The 24264-nt window shown below is 46.9% G+C and overlaps 2 protein-coding genes and 1 long non-coding RNA gene across 6 annotated transcripts in view; 1 reads left to right on the plus strand and 2 right to left on the minus strand.

Moving 5' to 3' along the window:
- Positions 1 to 4458: 4458 nt before the first annotated feature.
- On the minus strand, positions 4459 to 10558 carry LOC105883806 (spermatogenesis-associated protein 31E1-like). Its single transcript, XM_076008419.1, is given in 4 exon segments — positions 4459 to 8719; positions 8965 to 9025; positions 9358 to 9568; positions 10292 to 10558. Coding segments are annotated over 4 exon segments (4407 nt in total). The 3' UTR covers positions 4459 to 4851.
- A 58-nt stretch (positions 10559 to 10616) lies between these two features.
- Positions 10617 to 22794, plus strand: LOC109731158 (uncharacterized). Its single transcript, XR_002224605.2, has 3 exons — positions 10617 to 10714; positions 21859 to 21949; positions 22713 to 22794. It is a non-coding gene; the product is annotated as an uncharacterized LOC109731158 (long non-coding RNA).
- The window catches only part of LOC105883807 (F-box/WD repeat-containing protein 12-like), a 46851-nt gene continuing 43502 nt past the window's right edge, over positions 20916 to 24264 (minus strand). For all 4 annotated transcript variants that reach the window (XM_012787256.3, XM_012787254.3, XM_012787255.3 and 1 more), the window contains one exon: positions 20916 to 23719. In XM_012787256.3, the coding sequence (XP_012642710.2) occupies positions 23593 to 23719 (127 nt within the window). In that variant the 3' untranslated portion in view covers positions 20916 to 23592. The remainder of the gene's footprint in view (positions 23720 to 24264) is intronic.

The following is a 24264-nucleotide window of genomic DNA, read 5'->3' on the forward strand; positions in this document are numbered from 1 at the left end:
GGAAAATGGGGAGAAAATGGACAATTTCTTAGAAACACACAGCCTCCCTAGGCTCAACCATGAAGAAATAGAATTCCTGAACAGACCAATATCAAGTACTGAAATTGAAACAGCAATAAAAAACTTTCCTAAAAGTCCTGGACCAGATGGTTTCACACCCGAATTTTACCACACCTACAAAGAAGAACTGGTGCCTATCCTGCAGAAATTATTTCACAACATCGAGAAGGATGGAAGCCTCCCCATAACATTTTGTGAAGCAAACATAATCCTGATACCAAAACCAGAAAGGATGCAACAAAAAAAAAGAAAACTACATACCAATATCCCTTATGAATATAGATGCAAAAATTCTCAACAAAATCCTAGTCAATCGAATCCAGGTGCTTGTCAAGAAAATAATCCATCACAACCAAGTGGGCTTCATCCCAGGGATGCAGGGATGGTTCAACATATGCAAATCTATAACTGTAATTCACCATACAAACAGAAGCAAAAGTAAAGACGATATGATCCTCTCAACAGACACAGAAAAAGCATTTGACAAAATTCAACACACCTTTTTGTGATAAGAACACTCAACAAAATAGGCATAGACAGGGCTTACCTAAAAATGATACAAGCCATATATGACAAACCCACAGCCAATATCATACTGAATAGGGAAAAATTTAAAGCATTCCTACTTAGAATTGGAATTAGACAAGGTTGCCCACTATCTCCACTTCTCTTCAAAATAGTGCTGGAAGTCCTTACTACAGCAATCAGACAAGAGAGCGGAATTAAAGGTGTCCAAATGGGAGCAGAAGAGATCAAACTCTTACTCTTTGCTGATGACATGATATTATATTTAGAAAACCCCAAGGATTCAACCAAGAGACTCCTTCATCTAATAAATGAATATGGTAAAGTCTCAGGATACAAAATCAATATATAGAAATCAGAGGCATTCATATATGCCAACAACAGTACGAGAGAACCAAATCAAAGACTCAATTCCCTTCAAAATAGCAACAAAGAAAATAAGGTACCTAGGAATATATTTAACTAAGGAGGTAAAAGACTTCTACAAGGAGAACTATGAAAGACTGAAGAAAGAAATAGCAGAGGATGTAAACAGGTGGAAGAATATACTATACTCATGGGTCGGCAGAATCAACATTGATAAAATGTGTACGCTACCCAAAGTGACCTACAGAGTCAATGCAATCCCTATTAAAATACCATCATCATTTTTCACAGATATAGAAAAAATAATTTTACACTTCGTATGGAACCAGAGAAGACCCTGTATAGCAAATCAATGCTATGCAATAAAAACAAAATAGGAGGTATCAATTTACCAGATTTCAAACTATACAACCAGGCTATAGTAATTAAAACAGCTTTTTTACTGGCACAAGTACAGGGACACTAACTAGTGGAACAGAACTGAGAACCCAGATATAAAACCATCCTGATATAGCCAATTAATCTTCGACAAAGCAGACAAAAACATACACTGGGGAAAAGAATCCTTATGGAATAAATGGTGCTGGGAAAACTGGATAGCCACATGCAGAAGACTGAAACAGGACTCACACCTTTCACCTCTTACAAAAATCAACTCACACTGGGTAACAGACTTGAACATTAGGTGTGAAACTATTAGAATCCTAGAGGAAAATGTTGGAAATACTCTTCTAGACATTGACCTAAGCAAAGAATTTATGAAGAGGACCCCAAAGGCAATCACAGCAGCAACAAAAATAAATAAATGGGACCTGATCAAATTAAAAAGCTTCTGCACATCCAAAGAAACTGTCAAGAGAGCAAACAGACAACCCACAGAATGGGAGAAAATTTTTGCAAGCTACACATCCGATAAAGGGCTGATAACTAGAATCTATTCAGAACTCAGGAAAATCAGCAAGAAAAAAAATCAAACAACCCTATCAAAAAGTGGGCAAATGACATGAACAGAAATTTTTCAAAAGAAGATAGAATAAAGGCCTACAAACATGAAAAAATGCTCAACATCTCTCATCATCAGGAAAATGAAAATCAAAACTGCAATGAGATATCACTTATCTCCAGTAAGAATGGCCTTTATCACAAAGTCCCCAAACAATAAATGTTCGCGTGGATGTGGAGAGAGAGGAACATTCCTACACTGCTCATGGGACTGCAAACTGGTTCAGCCTCTGTGGAAAACAATATGGAGATACCTTAAGGCAAAACAAGTAGATCTACCATTTGATCCAGCAATTCCACTACTGGGCATCTACCTAAAAGATCAAATGACACTCTACAAATGGGACACCTGCACTCATGTTTATAGCAGCACAGTTCATAATTGCAAAGGTGTGGAAACATCCCAGGTGTCCATCAATAATAAGTGGATTAATAAAATGTGGTATATGTATACCATGGAATACTACTCAGCTTTAAGAAACAATGGTGATATAGCACCTCTTGTTTATTCCTGGATAGAGCTGGAACCCATTCTACTAAGTATCTTAAGAATATAAAAACAAGCACCACATGTACTCACCAGCAAATTGATATTAACGGATCAACACCTAAATGGACATATAGGAATAACATTTATTGGGTGTCGGGTGGGTGGGGGGGGGCATGGACAATATAAGTAACCTTAACATTTATACCCCCCATAATATGCTGAAATAAAAAAAAATTGTGATTCTCTAAATTGTGAGTCAGAGCTAAAGCTAATGAAAACCTATGGGGGAAAGAATTTTGTGGGTCTGCACATGAAATCTGTAATTCTTCTGTTCAGAGACAATAGCATTACAAAAGAACCTCAATTTTTGAGCAATTCCCCAAGCAGAAAATCCCATTTTGGGGGCAATGTTGACAATGTCTGAATGTCTCAGTTTTTAGGTTGGGGCACAGTCCTTCCCGTGTGGCACTTTGCTAAGTGGACTCAGATGCACTACTAAGGAAGAATGCATGAGGGCTCTGTGGGGTGGGTCTGTGGAGATTTCTGTGGGCAGTGGGAGGTCTCTGTGCATTGTCTCTTGGTAAGTCCTCTGTGAGAGGTGGCTCAGTGTCGTGTTAGCACGAGGTTTCTGCAAGCGCTGGGTGAGATGAGTGTGACTTCTCTGTGTGAAGTGTCTGTGAAATCTGTTTGAAATCTGCATAAAGGGTCTCCATGGAGCAAGATGAGGTCACTGTGCAGCAGTGAGACATCGCTGTGTTGTCTCTCTGGGTGGTCTCTGTAGGGGGAGGTCTCTGAGGTCTGGGAGGTGCTGCGGGAGGCCTGGTGAGGGCAGTGGAGGACTCTGTGAGGCAGCGGGCATTTCTGCGAGGCCTGCAGTGGGCTCTGTGGGGCACGGGGGCTGTGCGTGGTGCTGGGGTAGGTGCTGAGGGAGGGCCGTGTGGGAACCTCGGTGCCAGGCTTCACACGAGGATCCGTGGGCACACAAGGTGGTGTAGAGGGCTCCACGTGAGGTCACTGTACCATCACCTGGGGCCTGCGTGGTCCTGTGGGAGGCACCGCCTGGTGTCTCTGCGCAGGCTCTGTGGGAGGTCTGTGTGGGAGGCTGGGAGCCTTCTGTGGGTCTGGGGCTCTGCGTGATGGCCCCTCAGAACCGTGTGCAGATACTCTGTGGGAGAGCTCCTGTGCTCGCCTCCTGGTCCTGGGCGGCAGGCCTTGGGGGTCCCTGGGCAAGGGAGTAGTTGGGTCGGAGGAGCAGCAGCAGCAGCAGCAGCAGCAGGATCTGTGCCTGCCCCTCCCCCACCCCTTCTAGCCCGTGTGTCCACATCCCTCTGCCCCCCTCGTCCCCTGAAGTCCTCAGGGCAGGTGAGGCCCTGAGACTCGCTGTGGACCGTGGCTAGCCCTGCCTTCCAAGTTCCCTGCCCTGCGAGCTGCCCCAGTGCCAAATGTCCGTAATGGTCACCAGACTGGGATCCTGCCTGACATACGTTGGTCCTTTCTGAAATTGCAGAGGGATTGTGGGCAGGCCGGTCACATATGCCATGGGAAAAGCTACCTTCTTGCATGAGGGCTTTTTGTCCCTGGGTCCTGCCCTCCACCCTGGGGTTGCAGCCCTACCCCCTTGGCCGGTGAGGGCACTGGGCATGCAGTGGCCACCACATAGGGGTCCCATGAGCTCTGCTGCCTTCCTGGCTCCCACCTCTCAGATTCTTCTCCCATGTCCCAGCCTCGTCCTCCAGGTGCCACCCTCCCATGGTTCCTGTGCACACAGTCATGCCAGAGGGGAGGGCAGAGCCTGGGAGGGGGACACTCCTGTCACCAAGCTGAGCCCAGAGGGGCCAGCAGGGCCCATCTCTACTCCAGCCTTAGGCGGGCAGGGAGGGGAGACTGTGGGCAGGGTTGTCTGGTCACCACCATGAGAGTCAGGAAGGCCAGATTGTCTGCACCTGCACCCAGGGTGAGCACCCCACCCCCAAAACTTCCCAGCCCACTTCGGGGTGGAGGCTGCTTGGCTTCACATTCCTGGGGCCCGAGGGGAACTTCCACACTAAGAGGCCTCTGTAAACCCATCGCCCACTGCCGCATGAAGTTCATAGCGGAGGGAAAGTGGGAAAGATGGGTGAGCCAGGTCCTAGGGTGGTGTCTCCACAGGGTTTGCCCATCCTGGCAGTCCTAAAGGCTCTATAGTGATTGCGCTGTGAAAATAAGGTTAGGGACCCCAGCGTCAGGGTGGGTCTGCAAGACCACGTCAGCCTCCTCCATGCCCCTCCTTCTAGAAACCACACTCAGGGAGAGCGGACAATAACCTCCCCTTCCTTGTGTGCCAGCAGCCCAGAGACAGAAGCCACCACCTCTGATGAGAAAACACACAATCTGATTGGAAGGATCACACATCTCAGTAGGAGGAGCCATTAGCACATCGGGGATGTGCTGCCATAGGACAGAACTCGTTTTCTCTGCCGGAACTGGACTTCTTCTGAGAGAAAGGTTTGCTCACCAGGAAAGGTGGGAGAAGTGTGATCTGGTTGACCAGGCAAGACACCTTTAGGTAGACAGCAGTGCCTGGGGCAGCCGATAGGGTAGCTGGAGGCTCTTGCCACTCTTGGCCGATGCTGGCAGGGCCTGGCTGGGGAGGCCTGGTTGCTGTTCTTGTCTCGGACCCACCTGTTCTTGACAGGAGAGCTGTGGCCCACAGGAGTGGCTTGGTGATTGCAGGCGGTATCACTCATCACTCTCCTTTTCTCCGGTTGGGAGGGGCCTCTGTGGTGGCTGCAACTCCCACCCACTGTGGCCTGGAGTTCCTCTCTGTACCGATTTCCCTTTGAGGCAGGAAGTTCATGGTTGGGTCCAGTTTCCTCCTCTAGGATCTGTCCGACAGTGGTCACGAGCCCCCGCACTTTATCCATTCTGGCGTCCGTACATGATCTGCCTGTGACCCGTCCCAAGCACTGGGCAGTGGCTGATGCAGGCTCGCGGTTTTGCACGGGCTCTCCTTCCCCTGTGTTTTTCTTGGGGAAAATCCACTGCAGAAACTGCCTTGTTTTGTTCCTAAAGCGGCTTCCTGTAGGAGCCTGTCCTTCATTTGGCAGGAGCTGGGAGGACTTGCTTCTTGGTGATTCGGCTAATTCCCTATCCTGGGAGGGGTGGCTTATACCATTGGTTTGGGAGGTCCTTGGTCTTGCAGACCTTTGTTTTTGCCCCCCTGGTTTGGGCCTCCTGCAGCGCTCTCTCTTGTCAGTAGGGCCAGACCGCTTGCTTTGACTCTCACATGGCCATCCTGTGTCAGCAGTGGACTTGCTGTGGGAGCTGGACAGAGTGGCCGGAAAGGCCCAGATGTCTACACCCAGAACGTCAGGGTCATAGTTTCCAAGGAGGACACCAGTGGTGTAGTCTTGGAGGAGGACATTTGGGGCAAGGCCTTGAGGCTGGTTCTGACACGCACCAACCCTTGGAGCATTAAGGCATAGCTCTTCTGGGTCCTGGGGGACATAAACTATAAAGGATTGGGAGCTGTTGCTGTTGCTCAGAGACCCTGAGCTCAGGCTGACATTAAACCTGTGGGAGTCTGCCCTCATACTGGTTCCCAAGATGGCTTCCCAAGCAGGGGGCTTCTTTTTCTTAGCCTTCACTGGCTTGATGGTCTTCTTGGCCCCTGAAGACTGGGACCCTAAGGTGAGCTGCTGCATTGACTCAGTACAATGGAAGTCTCCTGAGGCCACGCTCTTCTCTTCCTCCCATGGCTCACTCCTGGCCATTGCTGAACCTGGACTCAGCTCCGGGCTGCCTCTCCTGGCCCCCAGGAACATCTCACTGTGCCGGGTTCTGGATGTGAGAGGCTGAGAAGGCCACCTGCCCTTCTGCCCAGTGGAAAGAGCCTCTGAATGCCCACGGTTGTCACCAGACTGGGTCCCTCTCAGGTCCATCTGGACATTCTCACCCACAGGTGAGGTGGCAGGGTGAGGACCAATCTGGGTGAGGACTGACTTTTCTGTTATCTTCTCTCCTGGACCTTCCTGAGGATCTTCTCCCAGGAACTTGACAACCTCAGTTGTGGAGTTGTCCCCAGATTCACAGGTGGCCCAGGAGGAAAAGGTGGAGAGTGGAAGGGGTGGGGGTTGAGCCTTTTTCAACATAAAGAGATTTTTTGTCTTGAGGATCTTGAGGGGTAGGCCCCACTTGTGCCTTACCTGCAACCTTCTAACATGTGCTTCCAGTGCATGCTTACGGCCTGGATCAAGAAGTCCCTGCGAGGTGTCTTCAGAGGATTCCCGACCCTTTGAGGATGCTAGAGTTCTAGTTTCTATGTGCATGTTTGAATTTTCAAAAGGGGCCAAGGCTTGGTCATTAGCAAGCCTGGAATGACAAATGCTTACAGGGATCCTGCCTTGCTTAATCTGCCCCAACTTCCTGCTCAAGTGGACTTTCAGGATGTCTTCTACGTGCCCCTTGTCTGGTAAGTCATGTCTTGTGTCACTTGAGGGCTTCATCCGGCTGCTTTCTGACTCCTCCTGAGAGCTGGCCCTTGGAAGCACCACTAGGGAGCGGTTTGAATTGCAAGATAGATTTGAATCACTCTCTGGACAGTGCCCCGGTTTCAGGCTTGGGTGTTTCCATATCTGAAAAATTGCTGGGCCCTTGGACTCCATGTCCTGTATATCCTGGCTGCTTCCACCTGTATAGGCTGAAGACCAGGAGTCACCTTGCTTCTCTTTTGCCTGACCTGCCCTTGGAAATCTGCCCCATGGCTGCGCCCTGCCCAGAGACAGCTGGTTCCTGCGGGGCAGTGTGGCCCGGTGTCGGGTGGAGCTTATTCGTGGATGTTGCCCCCACAGCCCAGGGTTGATAATATCTTCTGAGCTGCTGGAAACTGACTTGTAGGTCTGGGAGGTCCATCTGTCGGAAGTGAGCTGGTGAAAGACTTCCTGAGAATTTTTCACTATAGTGGGTAAGGCCCTCCTGCTTTCTTGTTGCTTCTTCAGAAAGTGACACTCTAGTTGTTGAACAGCAGTTGAGAGAGGAAATTGGGCCTCCCTACGGACTGTTGGGCAAAATGCTCCACAGAAAGGTATCTGAGGTGAACAGAAATGTGGGGTCAAGAGAGAGTGTGGGAGACAGATCTGGGGCTGGAACCCAGCCAGAGGGAGCTGGGGCAGGGCCCTGTGGTGGGGCCAGGACTGGGGCAGAAAGAGTTGTGGATGTGGATGTACGCCAAAGGAGTTAGGGAATCCATTGAATAAAACAGAGGGAAAGTTTAACGGAGGACCAGAGACCCTGACAGCAGCCACCAGGGACTCACTGTGCAGAGAGGGGAGGCCCCAGAAAAGCTGGGTGCATTTCTGCTGTAAATGGTCCCCCTTGGCCTTGGGATGGGAGAGCTGCTGGGGACCCGGCAGCTGCTCTGGTTTGTCTGTCATGTTGCAGAAGCGCTGTGGGGTTGTGTCCCGATCTCCGCTCGGTGACTTCACCATATTCCCCAGGCAACCCCGGGGGTAGTCTGGGCTCACTTGTTTCAGAGATGACCCCTCCTTTTCGTTCTCCTTCCTCTTACCCATTAGCGTCTCCAGCAGGTCCTGGACGTCAGTGTGGATGAAAGAGGGGCCACGACCCTCCATCTGCCTGTGCGTGGCGTCTCCCCAGGAGGAAGCCTCTGGTGGGCGGTTGGAAAGATGCCCCTGCTGGGATTTGCTCTCGGCTGAGGCGGAGAGGCTCCAGGCTCTGCCAGTTCTGGCAGCCACCTGCCACCAGGTGAGGGCTGAGACGGTGTCACTTGTGCAACTAAGGTCCGATATCTTTGAGACGGGAGGAGGCAACCAACAGTTGTTATAGTGTGGAGAATAGCTCTGTGGGACAGTGCCCAGTGGGGGCGCCATTGAGTCACACTGAGCATGAGCCAGGCTGGAGTCAGGAGGAGGCAGAGGGCAGGCCACGGGAGCAGGAGACCGCGGTGTGGGAGGGGAAAGCGCCTGTGGCTGGGGTGAGGGGCGTTCTGGGGGCAGCAAAGGCTCTGGCGGCCGGGCGGCACTCAGGGATGACTGTGATGATCCAGCACAAACTGGGGAGGCTGTCGGACCTGGAGACAGCGTGGAGGCCAGAGGCGGAGGGCTCTGGGCCAGGGGAGCTGGCGATGCCAGTGGAGACGAGGTGGTGGGCGAAGCATCTTGCACACGCTCCGCACGTGGCCGGTGGGCGCTGGCAGGTGCTGGGTTGCACTCCTCCCCCGGGGGGTCTGGACATGAGAGCTGATGAGAGCCCCCCTTGTCAGGGAGCTTCACCTGGCAGCTGCAGGAGACAGGAGGCACAGACTATAGCAGGGGTGGGTGGGGTTGGGGGCCAGGCAGGGGTGGGCACCTGCAGCCCGCAGCCCCTCCTCCATGACATCACAAATCTCTGCCTCTCCCTGGCCCCAGGGCTCCAGTCACATCCCAGCGGATTCCCTGATCTTCCCCTCCCAAGTCAGTCCTAGGCCCTGGGGTCGCATCCCAGGCCCTGACGGAAGGACTGGGAGAGAAGGGGAGGGTTCTCACCTCTGCAGAAGCAAAGTCAGGTCCCAAGCCCCATCGAGTTCCCTCCGGCAGTCTCTATAAGCTGGAATCAGGAGTTGAGTTAGGTGGGAAGGGAGAGGCTTGGCTGAGTGTCCCTCTAGGGCAGACTGGGGGGGTTGGACCTTGCAGCCCATGCCTCAGTGTCCCAGCCCACGTGACACCGGGAATGGCAGCAAGAAGCGTGGTCCTCAGTGCTTTACCTTGTACACAGTGCTCCCACGTCCATCCCCCAGGTCCTCACACCCCCTGTGCGGCAGAAGGCAGGGTCCCTCAAAGAGAAGCCAGGCTTTGCCAGGCTGAGCAGCCGTCCACAGTCGGGCCTGGAGGCCCCACCTCCGCTCCAGGCCCCTAGGGCAGCCGCCCCCCCCCCCCCACCTGGCTTCACGCCCAGCGGGATCTGAGAAAATCCCGCTCTGATTTCCTTCCCGGGATGCCCACAGGCCTCTGCAGCTGACTTCCTCAGAGGCTGACCCTTCAGGGACAGCGACGAGGCTAAGTCCCCCTGGGGTTCGGGGCGGAGCAGCAGCTCCTTACCTTTCAGAGGGCCGCTCCTCTTCCTGCTCCGGGGCCGCTCCCTCCTGTCCGCCTGACGCCAAGAGACGGGGAGACTGAGGGGCTGGGCCGTCCTCCCACAGAGATCTCCATCCTCCCACAGAGATCGCCATCCTCCCTCAGGGATCTCCATCCTCCCTCAGGGATCTCCGTCCTCCCTCAGGGATTGCCATCCTCCCTCAGAGATCTCCACCCTCCCACAGAGATCTCCACCATCCCACAGAGATCTCAGTCCTCCCACAGAGATCTCCGTCCTCCCACAGAGATCCTCGTCCTCCTACAGAGATCTCCGTCCTCCCTCAGAGATCCCCGTCCTCCCACAGAGATCTCCGTCCTCCCACAGAGACCTCCGTCCTCCCACAGAGATCATCGTCCTCCCACAGAGACCTCTGTCCTCCCACAGAGATCCCTCCTCCCACAGAGATCCCCGTCCTCCCACAGAGATCTCCGTCCTCTCACAGAGACCTCCGTCCTCCCACAGAGATCCCTCCTCCCACAGAGATCCCCGTCCTCCCACAGAGACCTCCGTCCTCCCACAGAGACCTCCTCTCCTGTCGCGAGCCGCGCTGGCCCTGAGGCCCGAGGTGGCGCCGCCCGCCGCGCGGTCCAGAGCTTCCCGCAGACACCGCCCGCCCGCGCGCGCCTAGAGGACGAGCCCGCGTCCCAGCCGGGAGTCTCCGTCTGATTCGGAAACGTGGAAATGACAATGGAAAGAAGGAGAGGATGACTGTGTCGGGGCTGGGCTGAGGGCGCCTACCTTCCTGACGCTCCTTTTCTGCCGGGCCGGCGGCGAGGACGGGCCGCTCCCGAGGCAGGGGAGCAGGAGCAGGAAGAGCCCCAGGCCACACAGGATGCCCAGGATGAGATCCGTCACCCAGGCGGAGGAGCTGAGCTTCAGCCATGAATCACTAACGCTACTCAGAGGAAACGGATAATTCTCCATCTTCTGAATCGCACTGTTGCCCTAAAGCAACTGAGCCCTGGGCGTTGCCTTTGGGCCTTTTGACCAGGGCCCAGGCAGCATCACAGAGCTGTGGCCTCGTCACAGAGGGCTCCTGGGGTGGGGGAGGGGCGGCGAGAGGAGGGGGCTGGACCACGGCCCCTCCCCCACCCCAGCCCTGCTCAGCGCTCCAGCCCCTGGGCCTTCCAGAGCCCGCCTTTGACTCCATCCTCTCATCCGGTCAGATATAGACCTTGGTCAATTTTCTATTCCTCCCCCGGGACCAGATATTCCCTGGTTCCTTTTATCCATTGGAGACTTTGGCTTGAGGTCCACCTATTTTATAGCCCTTGAAAATCTGAAGTTGATCCTGGAATTTTCGTTGTATCCCAGGGGTTTTTACTCTCAGAATGTCCTTTGTCCTCAACTCCAGCTTTCCCACACAATGTTTTTGTCTTACATCCATGCAGGGGCAGCACTTAAATTTCTTTTATGCTTATTTAGTTTTGTAAGTTTTGAATAGTTTTTTATTTCAGTCCCACTGTTAATCAGAGGGACTGACACACATAAAATAATTATTCAAAATTCATAATTCTAATTATGAAAGAATTATAGATAGTTAAACAAAATGATATTTATGTAAGTGTGTAGCATTTATAGTTTTGGTCTTAGTAAAGCTTAAACTACACAAAGACTTTGGGACTGCTATACCGGTATACCTCAGAGATATTTGGGGGTTGGTTCCAGACCACAGCAACAAAGCAAATATGGCAACCAAAGCGAATCACACAAAACTTTTGGTTTTCCCATATAAAAGGTATATTTATACGATACTGTAGTCTATTAAGTGTGCACTAGCATTAATATTATGTCTAAAACAACAATGGACATACCTTAACTTCAAAATACTTTATTGCTAAAAAATGCTAACTATCATCTGAGCCTTCACCAAGTTGTAATCTTTTTGCTGGTGGAGGATCTTGCCTCCATGGGATGGTGCTGACTGATGAGGGTGGTGGTTGCTGAAGGTTGGGAATGGCTGTGGCCATTTCTTAAAATAAGACAACAATGAAGTTTGCTTCATTCATTGACCCTTCCTCTCAAGACTTCTCTGTGGCATGCAATGCTGTTTGATAGCATTATAACCATAGTAGAACTTCTTTCAAAATTGAAGTCAGTCCTCTCAAACTCTGTCACTGCTTTATCAGGTAGTTTATGCAGTATTCTAAATAACATGTTGTCATTTCGACAATGTTCACAGCATTTTTGCTAAGAATAGATTCCATCTCAATAAACCACTTTTGGCCAGGTGAGGTGGCTCATGTCTGTAATCCTAGCAATCTGGGAGGCTGAGGCGGGAGGACTGCTTGAGATCAGGAGTTTGAGACCAGCCTGAGGAAAAGAAGACCCCATCTCTACTAAAAATAGAAAAATTAGCTGGGTGTCGTGGTGCATGCCTGTAGTCCCAGCTACTCAGGAGGCTTAGGCAGGAGGATCGCTTGAGCCCAGGAGTTTGAGGTTACAGCTATGATGATGCCAACCCACTCTAGGTGGGGCAACAGAGTAAGACTCTTTCAAGAAAGAAGAGAAAGAGAGAGAGAGGGAGGGAGGGAGGAGAGAGAGAGAGACAAAGAAAGAGAAAAGAAAAGAAAATAAAAGAAAAGAAAAAAAAGAAAGCAACCAATTTCTTTATTCATTCATAAGAAGCAACTCCTAATCTGTTTAAGTTTTATGGTGAGATTGCAGCAATCTTAAACTTTAGTGTGGTTAAATTCCTTAATGGGTAGTTCTTTCGTGACTGGTTTAAGCATCCTGACATACCACAAAATCAAGAAAATGTTTGTTCTATATGCTCACTCTTCTAAATGCTTTATAGTTTACTTTGCTGTCATGGAATTGATACTTGCATATGGTTTGAGGAAGGATTTCAGTTTTCTTCCCATATGGATACCCAATTGTCCCAGTACTATTTATTAATTTAAAAGATTGTCCTGTTCTCTTATTGTTCTTCAGCACCACTTTTCTGTTGTATCATGTCTATATATGCATGGGTCTGTTTTTGTGGTCTCTATTCTTTTACCTCTCTTTCTTTTTTTAATCTTACCACCAATACTACAGTCTTAATTTGCTTTAAAATAATTTCTGTTAATATCATACCTTAATTTCATTTTTTGACTTTTAGCCCTTCACATTTATAAACTGTAAAATCAGCTTGTCAACTTCCAGGACAAAAAACAATGTGTTGAAACTTTAATGGAATGCCATTAAAAATATATATCTTTCACTCAGTCATATTGAATGCAAAAAAAAGAAAGAAAGAAAATATATATATATATATATATATATATATATATATATATATCTACCTGAGATACTGAGATATCTTTACCACTGAATCTTCCAATCCAGGAACATGACATTCATTATTTGTTTAGTACATCTTTAATAGATCTAATTAAAGATTTATAAGTTCACCTAAAAAGATTGTACACACATTTTGTTATATCTATTCCTAGGTACTTGTAACTTTTCATTCTACTATGATTAATATCTGTTTTGTTTAATTTTATAAATTGCTGGTATGTGGAAATGCAGATTTTAATTTGTTCATTTTGTATCCAGCAAATATGCTAAAATGTCTTATCAATGCTAATAGTTTAAAGATTATTTTGGATTTGCTGCATATATCATCTTATTTCCTAAAAGGATAGAGTGTTGTTTCATCCTTTTAATCACTAAAATTCTATTTATTTTTATTTACCTATTGCTTAGGCTACTGTAAAAATTTTAAATAGCAGAAGTAATGGTGGATTATATTGATCCTAATTACAAAGGGAACCATTTAAATGTTATACCAGTGAGGATTGTGTTTGCCATAGCTTTTTCACAGAAGGAGTTCTAAAACTAGTAGTTGTTCTTTATTCCTAGTTTTCTAAGATTTTTGTCAACATAAATGAGTATTGAGTCTAGTAAATTATTTTTCTGCATCTTTTGAGATGATCATATGATTTTCATCCTTTACACTGTCAATGCGGTGAATTTCACTGATTGTTTTTTCTAATCTTTTACCAGCCTTGCATTTTGAGGATTAACTTGTCTTGACTATGATATAGTATCTTTTTAACATATAATATTGGATTTGTTTTACTGACATTTTCTTCTGAATTTTTGTACCTATGTTCATCATTGACATTGGCCTATAATTTTCCTTTCTCTTAATGTCAAGTTTTAGTATAAATTTATGCTAGCCTCATAAAATATGTGGAACATATGAAATATGTCCACTTATTTCTTTTCTCTGGAAGTTGTATAAGATTTGGAATTACTTTTTCATTAATTATTTAGCAGAACATACCAGTGAAGCCACATGGTCTTAGAGTTTTATTTTGGTAAAACTTTCTTTTGAAGTCAGGTTCATTGGGGTATACCTTTTGATAAAATCCACCCTTTATAAGTGTATAGTTCAATGGATTTTTTTAAATTTTATTTATTTACTTATTTTTGTAATTTTATTTATTTATTTTTTGAGACAGAGTCTCACTTTGTTGCCCAAGCTAGAGTGAGTGCCGTGGCATCAACCTAGCTCACAGCAACCTCAAACTCCTGGGCTCAAGCGATTCTACTGCCTCAGCCTCCAGAGTAACTGAGACTACAGGCATGCACCACCATGCCTGGCTAATTTTTTCTATATGTATTAGTTGGCCAATTAATTTCTTTCTATTTATAGTAGAGACGGGGTCTCACTCTTGCTCAGGCTGGTTTCAAACTCCTGACCTCGAGCAATCTGCCCGCCTCGGCCTCCCAGAGTGCTAGGATTACAGGCGTGAGCCACTGCGCCCAGCCGAGTTCAATGGATTTTGACAAATGCATATAGTCATTTACCACCACCATGAAATATAGAACATTTCCATCAACCTCAAAGTTCTCTCATGGCCCTTTGTGTTCAATACCCTCTCCTTAGACCCAGACCCAGGAAACCATTCATTTGATTTCTATTTATATAGTTTTTCCTTTTCAAGGACATCCTATGAGTGGAATCTCAGAGTATGTGGCCTTTGGGATGGGCTTCTTTCACTTAGCGTGAAACTTTTGAGATGTGCCCATGCTTTGCATGTGTTAGGATCTTGTTCCTTGTTACTGCTGAGTACGATTCTGCTGTGTAGATACAGCACACTTTGTTTATCCACTCACTGGCTGATGGACATTTGGGTTGTTCCCAGCCTCTGGCTGTTATCGGTAAATTTCGTATAAACATTCATGCACAAGCCTTTATGTGGATATTGTGGCACCCTGCAGGGACAAATTTGCCAAGTTTGGTTTGGATGTTGAGAATGAGGATGCCACCCATCCACCAAAAGGAGACGAGAAGACTTGTTCCTCACATAATGCAGCTTTCTAGGGGGAGCAGGATGGCTACCAAGCAGGCCCAAACATGTCCTAAAAGGAGACTGGCTTGGAGATTTCATGATGGTGAGGAGTGGGGGCCAGAGTGAGGGTTCCCAGGCAGGGGCAGGGGCTTTGAACCTTCCACTGCCACCAGAGGAAGGGACATCTTATCAGCTTGCCCAGGAGTGTGACAGAAGGGGAAGGGAGGGGTGAGGCTTAAAAGCTGTTAGCAGCAAACATCTAAAAAATGGAGCCAGGTTCTTCCTTACAGTGCACGTATATGTTTATTACTCGTGTGCCAATAGGTAGGAGTGGGATTGCTGGTTTATATGGTAAGGGTATGTTTAACTTATAAGGTACAGCCAATCTGTTTTCAGAAGTGGCTGTGCTATTCTGCATTCCCACCAGCCAGAGTCCTAGTTGCCCCACGTCCTTGCCAGCATTTGTTATTTTTTGTTTCTTCCTTTAAAACTTTATGTATACTAGTACTGTGGTTTTAATTTACATTTCTCCAATGACTAAAGATCCTGAGGATTTTTCATGTCTTTATTTGCCATCCAAATACCTTTGCTGTTAACTTTTACTCTCAACTCTGTATTTACTTTTATTTTTAATCATTTTAGGACTATTCAGTTTTTCTATTCCTTCTGGAAATTTTTTTCCATGTCATCCAAATTAAAAATGTATTGGCATAAAGTTATTCATAATATTCTCTGATTTTCTTCTTAATTACTGTAGATTTTTAATAAATCCTCTTTGAATTGTTAATGTTGGCTTTTTGTGCTGTCTTTTTTTATGTTCATTCATCTTCCTAAGGAGTTGTTAGTTTTATTAGTCTTTTCAAAAAACCACCTTTTAACCTTATTATGTATTTTTTTTCATTTTCGTTAACTTATCCTTTTTATTATTTCATTTCAATTTTTAAATTTATTTTCTTGTTTGTTTTTCTAAATTTTGAGATGGATGGAGGCTAATTAATTTTCAGCCTTTTTTTTTCTTTTCTGATATAACTACTTAAAGGTTATGAAATTTCACCTAGTAATGGCTTAGCTGCATTCCACAGGTTTTGATTCATAATAGTTTGTTTGCTTAACAAAATAACAGATTTCTCTTTCAATACATTCTTTGATGTGTGATTATTTTGTAGTATATATCTTAATTTCAAAACATGGGAATTTGATATTTTTGTCATTTATTTCTAAAATATTTTGTGATCAGAGAACATATTCTATATAATAATTCATTAACATTATTGAGACTTGATTTATTTCCCAGTATATTTCATTTTTTGTAAATGTTCTCTGTGTTCTTGCAAAGAACATGCATTCTGTAGTTGTAGGTAGAATGTCCATGTTGGGATAAAATTTTGTGCACTTGCTTTAGATTCTCTATGACTCCTGCTGCTTTCTCTTTTGGTCAGTGACCCATCTGAGATTAATTTCTCCTCTAGTACTTGGATGAAATACAATAGCACATCACTTTACAAAAAAAGAAAATGACAGTCAACCTCCAAATTAAAGTATATTCTAAAAGCTAGAGAACCATAGGGCAGCCAGAGGGCAGACTGCTGTAAGTCCGGCTGTGAATATGATTATAAGGGTGGCAGATCTGCAAAGGAGACCAACTGTACAGCCTCGGCAGTCTCTATGTGAAAGGGGCCCAGACAGGGAAAGGGTGAGACCCTGAGATTGGAGACTGGGACATCTGTGTGAACAATCTGAGGATTTTGACCTCCCCAACTCCAAGTTTCCCTGAGGCCTTCTGATGGCAGAATCAGCTCCTCCCCATTGCCAGGGGAAATTAGCCTCACTTGAGGCAGGTGATGTTCGTTCTTCCCAGGACCTAGGATTTGTCCCTCACTGCCACCAGGCTGACAGCCAAAGTCAAGTACCAGTGGAGCCTGGATGGGGAAATACAAACCTCCCCTGGGAAGAAATGCTTGTATAACAAAAGATTTATAGGACCTAACTAATAATAGGACTGGGGGTGCGTGTGTAAAAGTGGATCTTGGGGGTGTCAGATAGAAAAAAGGGTAGAATTTAAGACTGGAAGGGAGATAATGTATTGACTTGGGCCATCCACCTTTGATTCAGGATTATTACTTGGAAAAGAACACCTGAGGCCATTCCAGCAAATTCTAAGGACCAGCGGGGTGGATGGGGCAGTCAAGATGCTTTAATCTGCAGGGATCTGAGGTGGTCAAGATATTCCCTAAGGGTGAAATAAATGGAGAGCCAATTAGGGTATTAATTTATTTTTGTAAATAGAAGAAAATCCTGAGAATTGGTTAACTAAATTACTTCCACCTCTACGGAAATTTAAGGCCCCATACCCAGTTTGCAGATCTAAATTTACAGACCCGGAGTATACCGATCCGATTAAAAGGAAGGCCAGTTCCCCTTGAGTAAGATCCTACAACTCCATCACAAATATATGCAGTAAATATCCCTCCCGTCCTTTCTCAAGGGAACCTGTGGCCATTTGCTGGGTAACCATGCACTGGGAAGGTCTAGTGCATATCAGGGCATTTCTTCTCAGGTAAAGAACGAGGTGCTGCACCTCCAACATCTCAGCACTTAAAAGAGTATTTTTGGGCCTCTCTAGAATTTGGAGGGAACAGATACTAAACACAGTAGTACTGCCACTTGGCCCTGGGGGATTTGGGGCACAGTCTCTGGGCATAAGGACTGCACAGGTCGGTGGGCATCTCCATTTACAAGGAGCTCTGGAGACACCCTGAAGCATTCAAGCCCATAAGGCTGGGACAGGCAGGTCAGGGATGGGTGTGGGCCCTCCCGCGTGCTGGGCCAAGGAGGCTGCTGTGCCAGGCTCAGGGCAGCACCCACACGGGCTGGCTGGGGTGCCCCGACCGCTGCACACACAGGATCCTGCGACGGCCCACAGGTTGCTGGATGCAGAAAGGCTGGGCTGAGGCCCCACTGTGGGCAGCCCTTGGAGTTGTCTCAGATGCTTTCCCTGGAGGGAATGTTCTGGAAAGTGGGGGGAAAGTGAGGAGCAGCCACCTTGGGAATTGCCTCCCTGTCTGCTACACTCTTACGGGGTTTGAATGAATGGGAACTTTTATCCCTGATAAATTTCTGATTAATAATTGGCATCTTCAGCATCGAAACTCATTTTATGACCACAGTAATGTCCATCAGGCACTTCACTAGCTTGTGAATGTTCCACTGGGATGCGCATCCCGCAAACTGCCAGGCTCATGGGCTTCTGGGGCAGCCCCAGGAGGAAGGTGCCCTTTGTTCTGAAAAGCGGTGGTCAGATGAGTGTGAGACCAGGAGCCTGGATGTTTGTGACAGCAGTGGGCTTGAGTCACATTTTTTTGTGACCTTTAAAGTTAAGGTCACAGATCCTTAATTTTAAAGAAGCTACGACACCCCAGGAGACACCCACCCTGGTTAGTATGGGAACACGGCCTAGAATATCACTGCTGGGAATACTGTGCTGTGTGCAGAATAAGTCAAAGCACACGGAATAAATCCTGTTGCCTAGGAAAAGGAGAAAAGAGGGTTTTGTTTGTTTTGTGCTGATGCTGTTAGTTTAATTTTATCTAAGAAACTGACAGTGGAACCGAGGCCCCTATGCAATTATCTGCCAAGTAAGCAGTGAGGTCTTCAGGGCTCCTCAGCTTCTACATTGCTTGAGTAAAGTCCACATACAAGAAATGCAAATTTCTTGTTTTTTATTATTTTTGATTTAAATTAATTTAATTTTTTTCTTTTTACAGAAGCGGGATTCGAAGGAAATGCAAATTTCTCAGGTGTACTGTTTGATGAGTTTTTATTTTCATTCTGATTGATTTTTTTTTTTTTTTTTTTTTTTTTTTTTTTGAGACAGAGTCTCACTTTGTTGCCCAGGCTAGAGTGAGTGCCGTGGCGTCAGCCTAGCTCACAGCAACCTCAAACTCCTGGGCTCAAGTGATCCTTCTGCCTCAGCCTCCCGGGTAGCTGGGACTACAGGCATGCGCCACTATGCCCGGCTAATTTTTTTTTTTATATATATATATCAGTTGGCCAATTAATTTCTTTCTGTTTATAGTAGAGACGGGGTCTCGCTCTTGCTCAGGCTGGTTTTGAACTCCTGACCTCGAGCAATCCGCCCGCCTCGGCCTCCCAAGAGCTAGGATTATAGGCGTGAGCCACAGCGCCCGGCCTTGATTGATTTTTTTTTTTGTGGTTTGCATACATGGAAGTTCAGCGTCAGGGATGTACAGTCCCAGGGGTCTGAACTAACGTGCAGAGTCTCCTGTCCACCGCTCCAGTACTTTAGGGAGCATCTCCTCATCCTGAGTCCCCTGTACGTCCCCTTTGGAGCCAGCCCCTCCCACTCCATTGGCCTCTGGCAACCACTGATCTCTTCTCCATCCCTATGACTTGGTTTTTCTAGAATGTCCTATGAACAGAATCAAACTGTGTAGCCTTTCGGGCCCGGCTTTTCCACTTAGCAAATGCACCTGAGATCATCGTGTTCCTGCTGTGGGGTCAGTAGCACGTTCCTTTAATCAGCGAGTTGTATTCCGTCTCATGGATGCACCGCAGTTTATCCATCCCTGCTTATAGTCATCTCAGTTGCTTAGAGTTGTTAGTAATCAGGAATACAGCAGTGAATGTTGCAGGCAGGTTTATGTGGATGTAGTTCTCAAGTCAGCTGGGTAAATATCTATAAGTGCTGTTGTATCATACGGTAGGTATACATTTAGCTTTGTAAGAAACCACCAAAATTTCTTCCAAAATGGCTGTATAATTTCACATTCCCGCCAGCAGTGGACGAGAGTTCCTCTTGCTCCACTGCCTCCTAGGCCCCACCTTCCCCAGGCCCCACCTTCCCCGGGCCCTACCCCCTACCTCCAGAGTCTGTACAAGATACAGTGCACACCCAGCAGCTGTTGCCTGGCCTTGCCTCAGCACCTCTGCCTTGCACCGCCAGGCAGCTGGTTCTCTGCCCCTGTGCCCCCACCCCTCACTTGTCCCCTTGCTGTTCACTGGGCCAGCTCCCTGTCTCCCTGTAGGTCTGGGTTTACATGTGAACACACAGGAATCCCTCCTCCTCATGCCCTGGTACATCCATACCCCAGGACCATGCTGGTCATGGGGAACACTTTTCACCATGCAGCATTATTTTGTTTGCTGCTGTTATTCTCCTTGGGAGCTACCTTAGTCTGGCGCCACGTACCTCAGTCCCTGGCTCAGGACATGGTGCTGGCTGTTCCCTGTGCCAAAAAAGCCCTCAATGGTGGTGTCGCTACCTCCTCTGGGACCTCTGCCTCTCCCCTGGGACCTCCCTATCTTCCTTGGGACACCTGTCCTCCCAGAGGTCTTACTTGATGCCATAATACTTCCTGAACATGACATGGTTTCTTAATGTGTGGCTCACGTGTAAGTCTAGGGCATTCAGGTTTATTTCTGGTGAGAGCACCTTGCCCTGCTCCCTTTTCTGTAGGGCTGGGCCAAGAGGAGGAACCAGCCTCCTCAACTACACCACCTGCCCTCACGTCTGAGGATTTAATATTGACACCTCCCACTTTACTACTTAACTCACTGCTGACCTCCCTGCTTCACCTGACCCAGATGACCATTGCTAACAGCAGCTCTATTGGAGATATTTAGATCATATATGTGGGAACAAGACACAGTTGCCCCCTAATACCCAGGAAACCTGGTGAAAAACAGCTTAGCCTCTCTCCTATGCTTTGGGAGAGCTCAGATGATGGTATGTTGGTTGTGTTAGAAAAGAATGCACCTTTTAAGAAATGTTGATTTAAACTTCTTCAGATTCCAGAGCATCTGGTTATACTACATATATGATTATAAAATCTGGTGTCTTCTCTTCCTCCTTCTCCTATATCTTCTTCTTCAAACTCTGAACCTGACATTTTTAATTATAAAATGATTTAAGCTGGCTAGTAGAGATTGTAGAAGAAGGTTCATCCCTTACAAAGACAGCCCTGTACGGTTTTGCTCAGGAGCTGCTTGTGTACTTCATGCTGCTTTTGAGTCGATTGAAGGTATTATTGCTGAACATCTGGATTGTGTGCAGAAAACCTATCCAACTAATTATGCTGAATTTTGCTTACTAATTCTGATTTCCTTAGGTTTCTGAAACAGATAGTACTGTTTGGAAATTATGATAAATATACCTCCTCCTTTCTCATCTTTTTGAAACTCAATTGTGTTAAAAAAAAAAAAAAAGAAGTACTACATGTATTAGCACCTCTGGGGCAATACTTAATCACGGTGGTGATCATTTTCACCCTTTCCTTGTTTCTAACTTGAGTTAATGGAACAATGTGAGAAAGGCTCACACAGATTTGCATGCTTCTGCAGGATCCTGTGAAGCTCCTGCAGGCCTGCTCGGGTCGTCACACTCCCCTAGTTGCAGCAGTGGCATTCCCACTGAATGCCGTAAAGCAGCCTTCAGGACTTGGATTTGACTTGAAAGCATAGCATACTTTCCAAGTGTTTCTTCCCCGGGCCAGGGCACCATACTTCCGAAGTCCATGTTGTCCTGGTGATATCCCATCTGTCAGACTCAGCACACACCTTCATCAAAATTAACCAGATGTTACAGAGCTTCCTGTGTTCCTATCAAGACCTCCTTTACCAAGCTGCCATACACCCCCAAGCAGGGACCCCTAAAGCTGCACATGTTCTCCAGCAGAACCACCAAACCCAGACATGACACCACCACCCTTGATGTCAAAGCCAACCCACCAGTTTTCTCAAGGAGGGTGGGACTAGACCTGATTATTACCCTTCCCTGAGAACTCATGAGAACTGGTTGGGATCTTGCCTCTCAGATCCCTGGAAACTTAACACCTCCCTAATCTGACCCCAATCTCTTGCCAATACTGCAAACCCTTCCACTATCTTCAGCAAAAACCTCTGTATTCTCAACTTATCCAAATTTTCCCTACATTTTCTGTGTATTTATGTCAGCTAATTTCTCTTTTGTCTCCTTCCATTCCCCTACTACTACCCTAGGTATGCTGACCACTTAGGGCATGAGTTTCAGAACATGCAAAACTGATGGAATTAGAAAAGGAATGGACCCTGCCCCTGACAGTTTCAAGAGGTAATGAAGACTTTGGGGCAATGACTACATGTGGTTTTGACTACACTGGCTATAGTTGCTAGGTTAGGTAAAAAATTGTTAAAGAGCAAATATAAGAAATAGGGCATATTATGGTATTATGGTATTATATTATAAGTAGCCAAAGTAGTAGACTATAGTAAACAGCTTTTTATCCTTATTTTCTATGTTTCTTTGTTTTTTTTGAGACAGTCTTGCTCTGTTGCCCGGGCTAGAGTGCTGTGGTGTCAGCCTAGCTCACAGCAACCTCTAACTCCTGGGCTTAAGTGATCCTCCTGCCTCAGCCTCCCAAGTAGCTGGGACTACAGGCATGCGCCACCATGCCCGGCTAATTTTTTCTAGATATTTTTAGTTGTCCAGTTAATTTCTTTCTATTTTTAGTAGAGACAGGGTCTCCCTCTTGCTCAGGCTAGTCTCAAACTACTGAGCTCAAATGATCTTCCTGCTTCAGCCTCCCAGAGTGATAGGATTACAGGCGTGAGCTACCACACCCAGCCTATATTTTCTATTTTTGAGAAATTCTTCCTATTTTTGAAGAATTTTCCACCGTGTGAGTCTGGGTTGGGGCACTTCCTACTGAAGATGAAGGCGCCAGACTCTCCCTCTCTCCCACCCTGGCCTTGGTGATGTGAGCATGTGACCTAGCTACAGCAAATCACACGTGCACACACAGAAAAATGCACACGTGTGCACACGCAGCATGCACATACACACGTGGCACTCTCAATCTCGCTGCCTTCCTCAGGAGCAGCTGGGAAGTGTTTCAGATGGTGGCCGCGATGCCTGTTGGGTGACACTGATGGCAGTACAACAGCAGCAAACAGCAGAGCCACAGGGAAATGGTGGTGATGACCCACCAGCACGAGGACCATCCACGCCAGACCTGCTAGAGCAGGCCATGCTAGACTCATGCTGCCCGGCTGCCCTTGGTCCCACCTTGCTTTCCCAGCCTTCCCACTGACTGCGTGGGTGAATCCACATCCTTTCAATAAATTCCTTTCTGGGTCTCTTAGTCAGTGTCAGCTCCTGTTGCCTACAATCAGGAACTCTGAATGATGTGCCCAGCAACCTACCAGGGATTCCACGGTGACCAACACCAGGGGGCGCCACTGTTACAAAATAAAAAATGGCAGCCCTACAGTTATGCGGAACAGTGCCACACAATTCATCTATGTGACAGCAAGAACTATGTATTAGTGTGTGTCTATAGTATAGAATACAGAATAGGAAGATAAAAAATATTTACTTAATTACATATTTGGACAACAAAAACAATTATTTTATAATCCTAGTACTTTAAGCACGGGCTTCCTAGTCCTTTACATGTGTATTTAACTCCTTTTGGCCACTTACTACCCCAATCATCTCGGGCAGGTTGCTTAGCAGCTCAGCAATGGGGTTAATAATGGGTTAATTACTCTCCTGCATTTCATTTTCCTTGTCTGAAAAACAGGGACAATAACAGCTACTTCACTGACTTGTGAGGATGTAAAAGTCAAGTCACATAGCACAGGGTCTGGCACACAGTGGGCATCTGAGAATTACTAATTCCTTCCCCAGCGTCGATAACATGATCAATCTAGTCTTTGCACGTGTGCAAGCTCTTCACCAAAGTGAGACCATCTTCAATCGGTGCCATCATTCCAGCTGTGCTGCACCCTGAAGCAGTATGACCTTAGGAGGCCTGTTCCAGAGCTTCGGGCTTCCACACCTACAATGCTCATGCTGTCACTTTCCACATGGGTAAATCCACTGCAAAGAGAAGGGGCACGCTGGATGTCAGTCAGAGAAAAGCACAGACATTTCAGTAGTAAAAGCCTTTACATGGAGAGGGAGCTCAGCTTCCTGTGCCATCTCCCACCAGCCCACCTAGCTGGCCCCATTTCCACCTCTTGTTTACTCTGCACTTTGATTTGAGAACCTAAATTCATTTGTAATAACTGGCAAATATTATCACTCTTAAGTGGGAATATCGAATCTGGGCCCTCCTGACAGCAGCTGCCTGAGTCATAATGATTCCAGCTGATCTAGAAACTTCTCCTTTATAGGAGCCTTGATGGGTTTTGAAAAAAAACAGAGGAAAAAAAAAAAAAACTTCTAACAGAGGAGAAGGGGCACCTAACCTAATCTGGGCAAGTCTGAGACATTGTCTAACACACACAGGGTTAGAATTAACCTTCAATTGCTGATCAGTCTCATTGCTCTCTTGAATGAGAGAGAGAGAAACACAAGAGCTAATGGGCGCAGCCATTTTCCATGAGGTCAGAATCAGGTTCCAACCCAGGCTTTGTTGTGTA

This window comes from Microcebus murinus, chromosome 12 (assembly GCF_040939455.1).
Source record: "Microcebus murinus isolate Inina chromosome 12, M.murinus_Inina_mat1.0, whole genome shotgun sequence".
Taxonomy (NCBI): Eukaryota; Metazoa; Chordata; class Mammalia; order Primates; family Cheirogaleidae; genus Microcebus; species Microcebus murinus.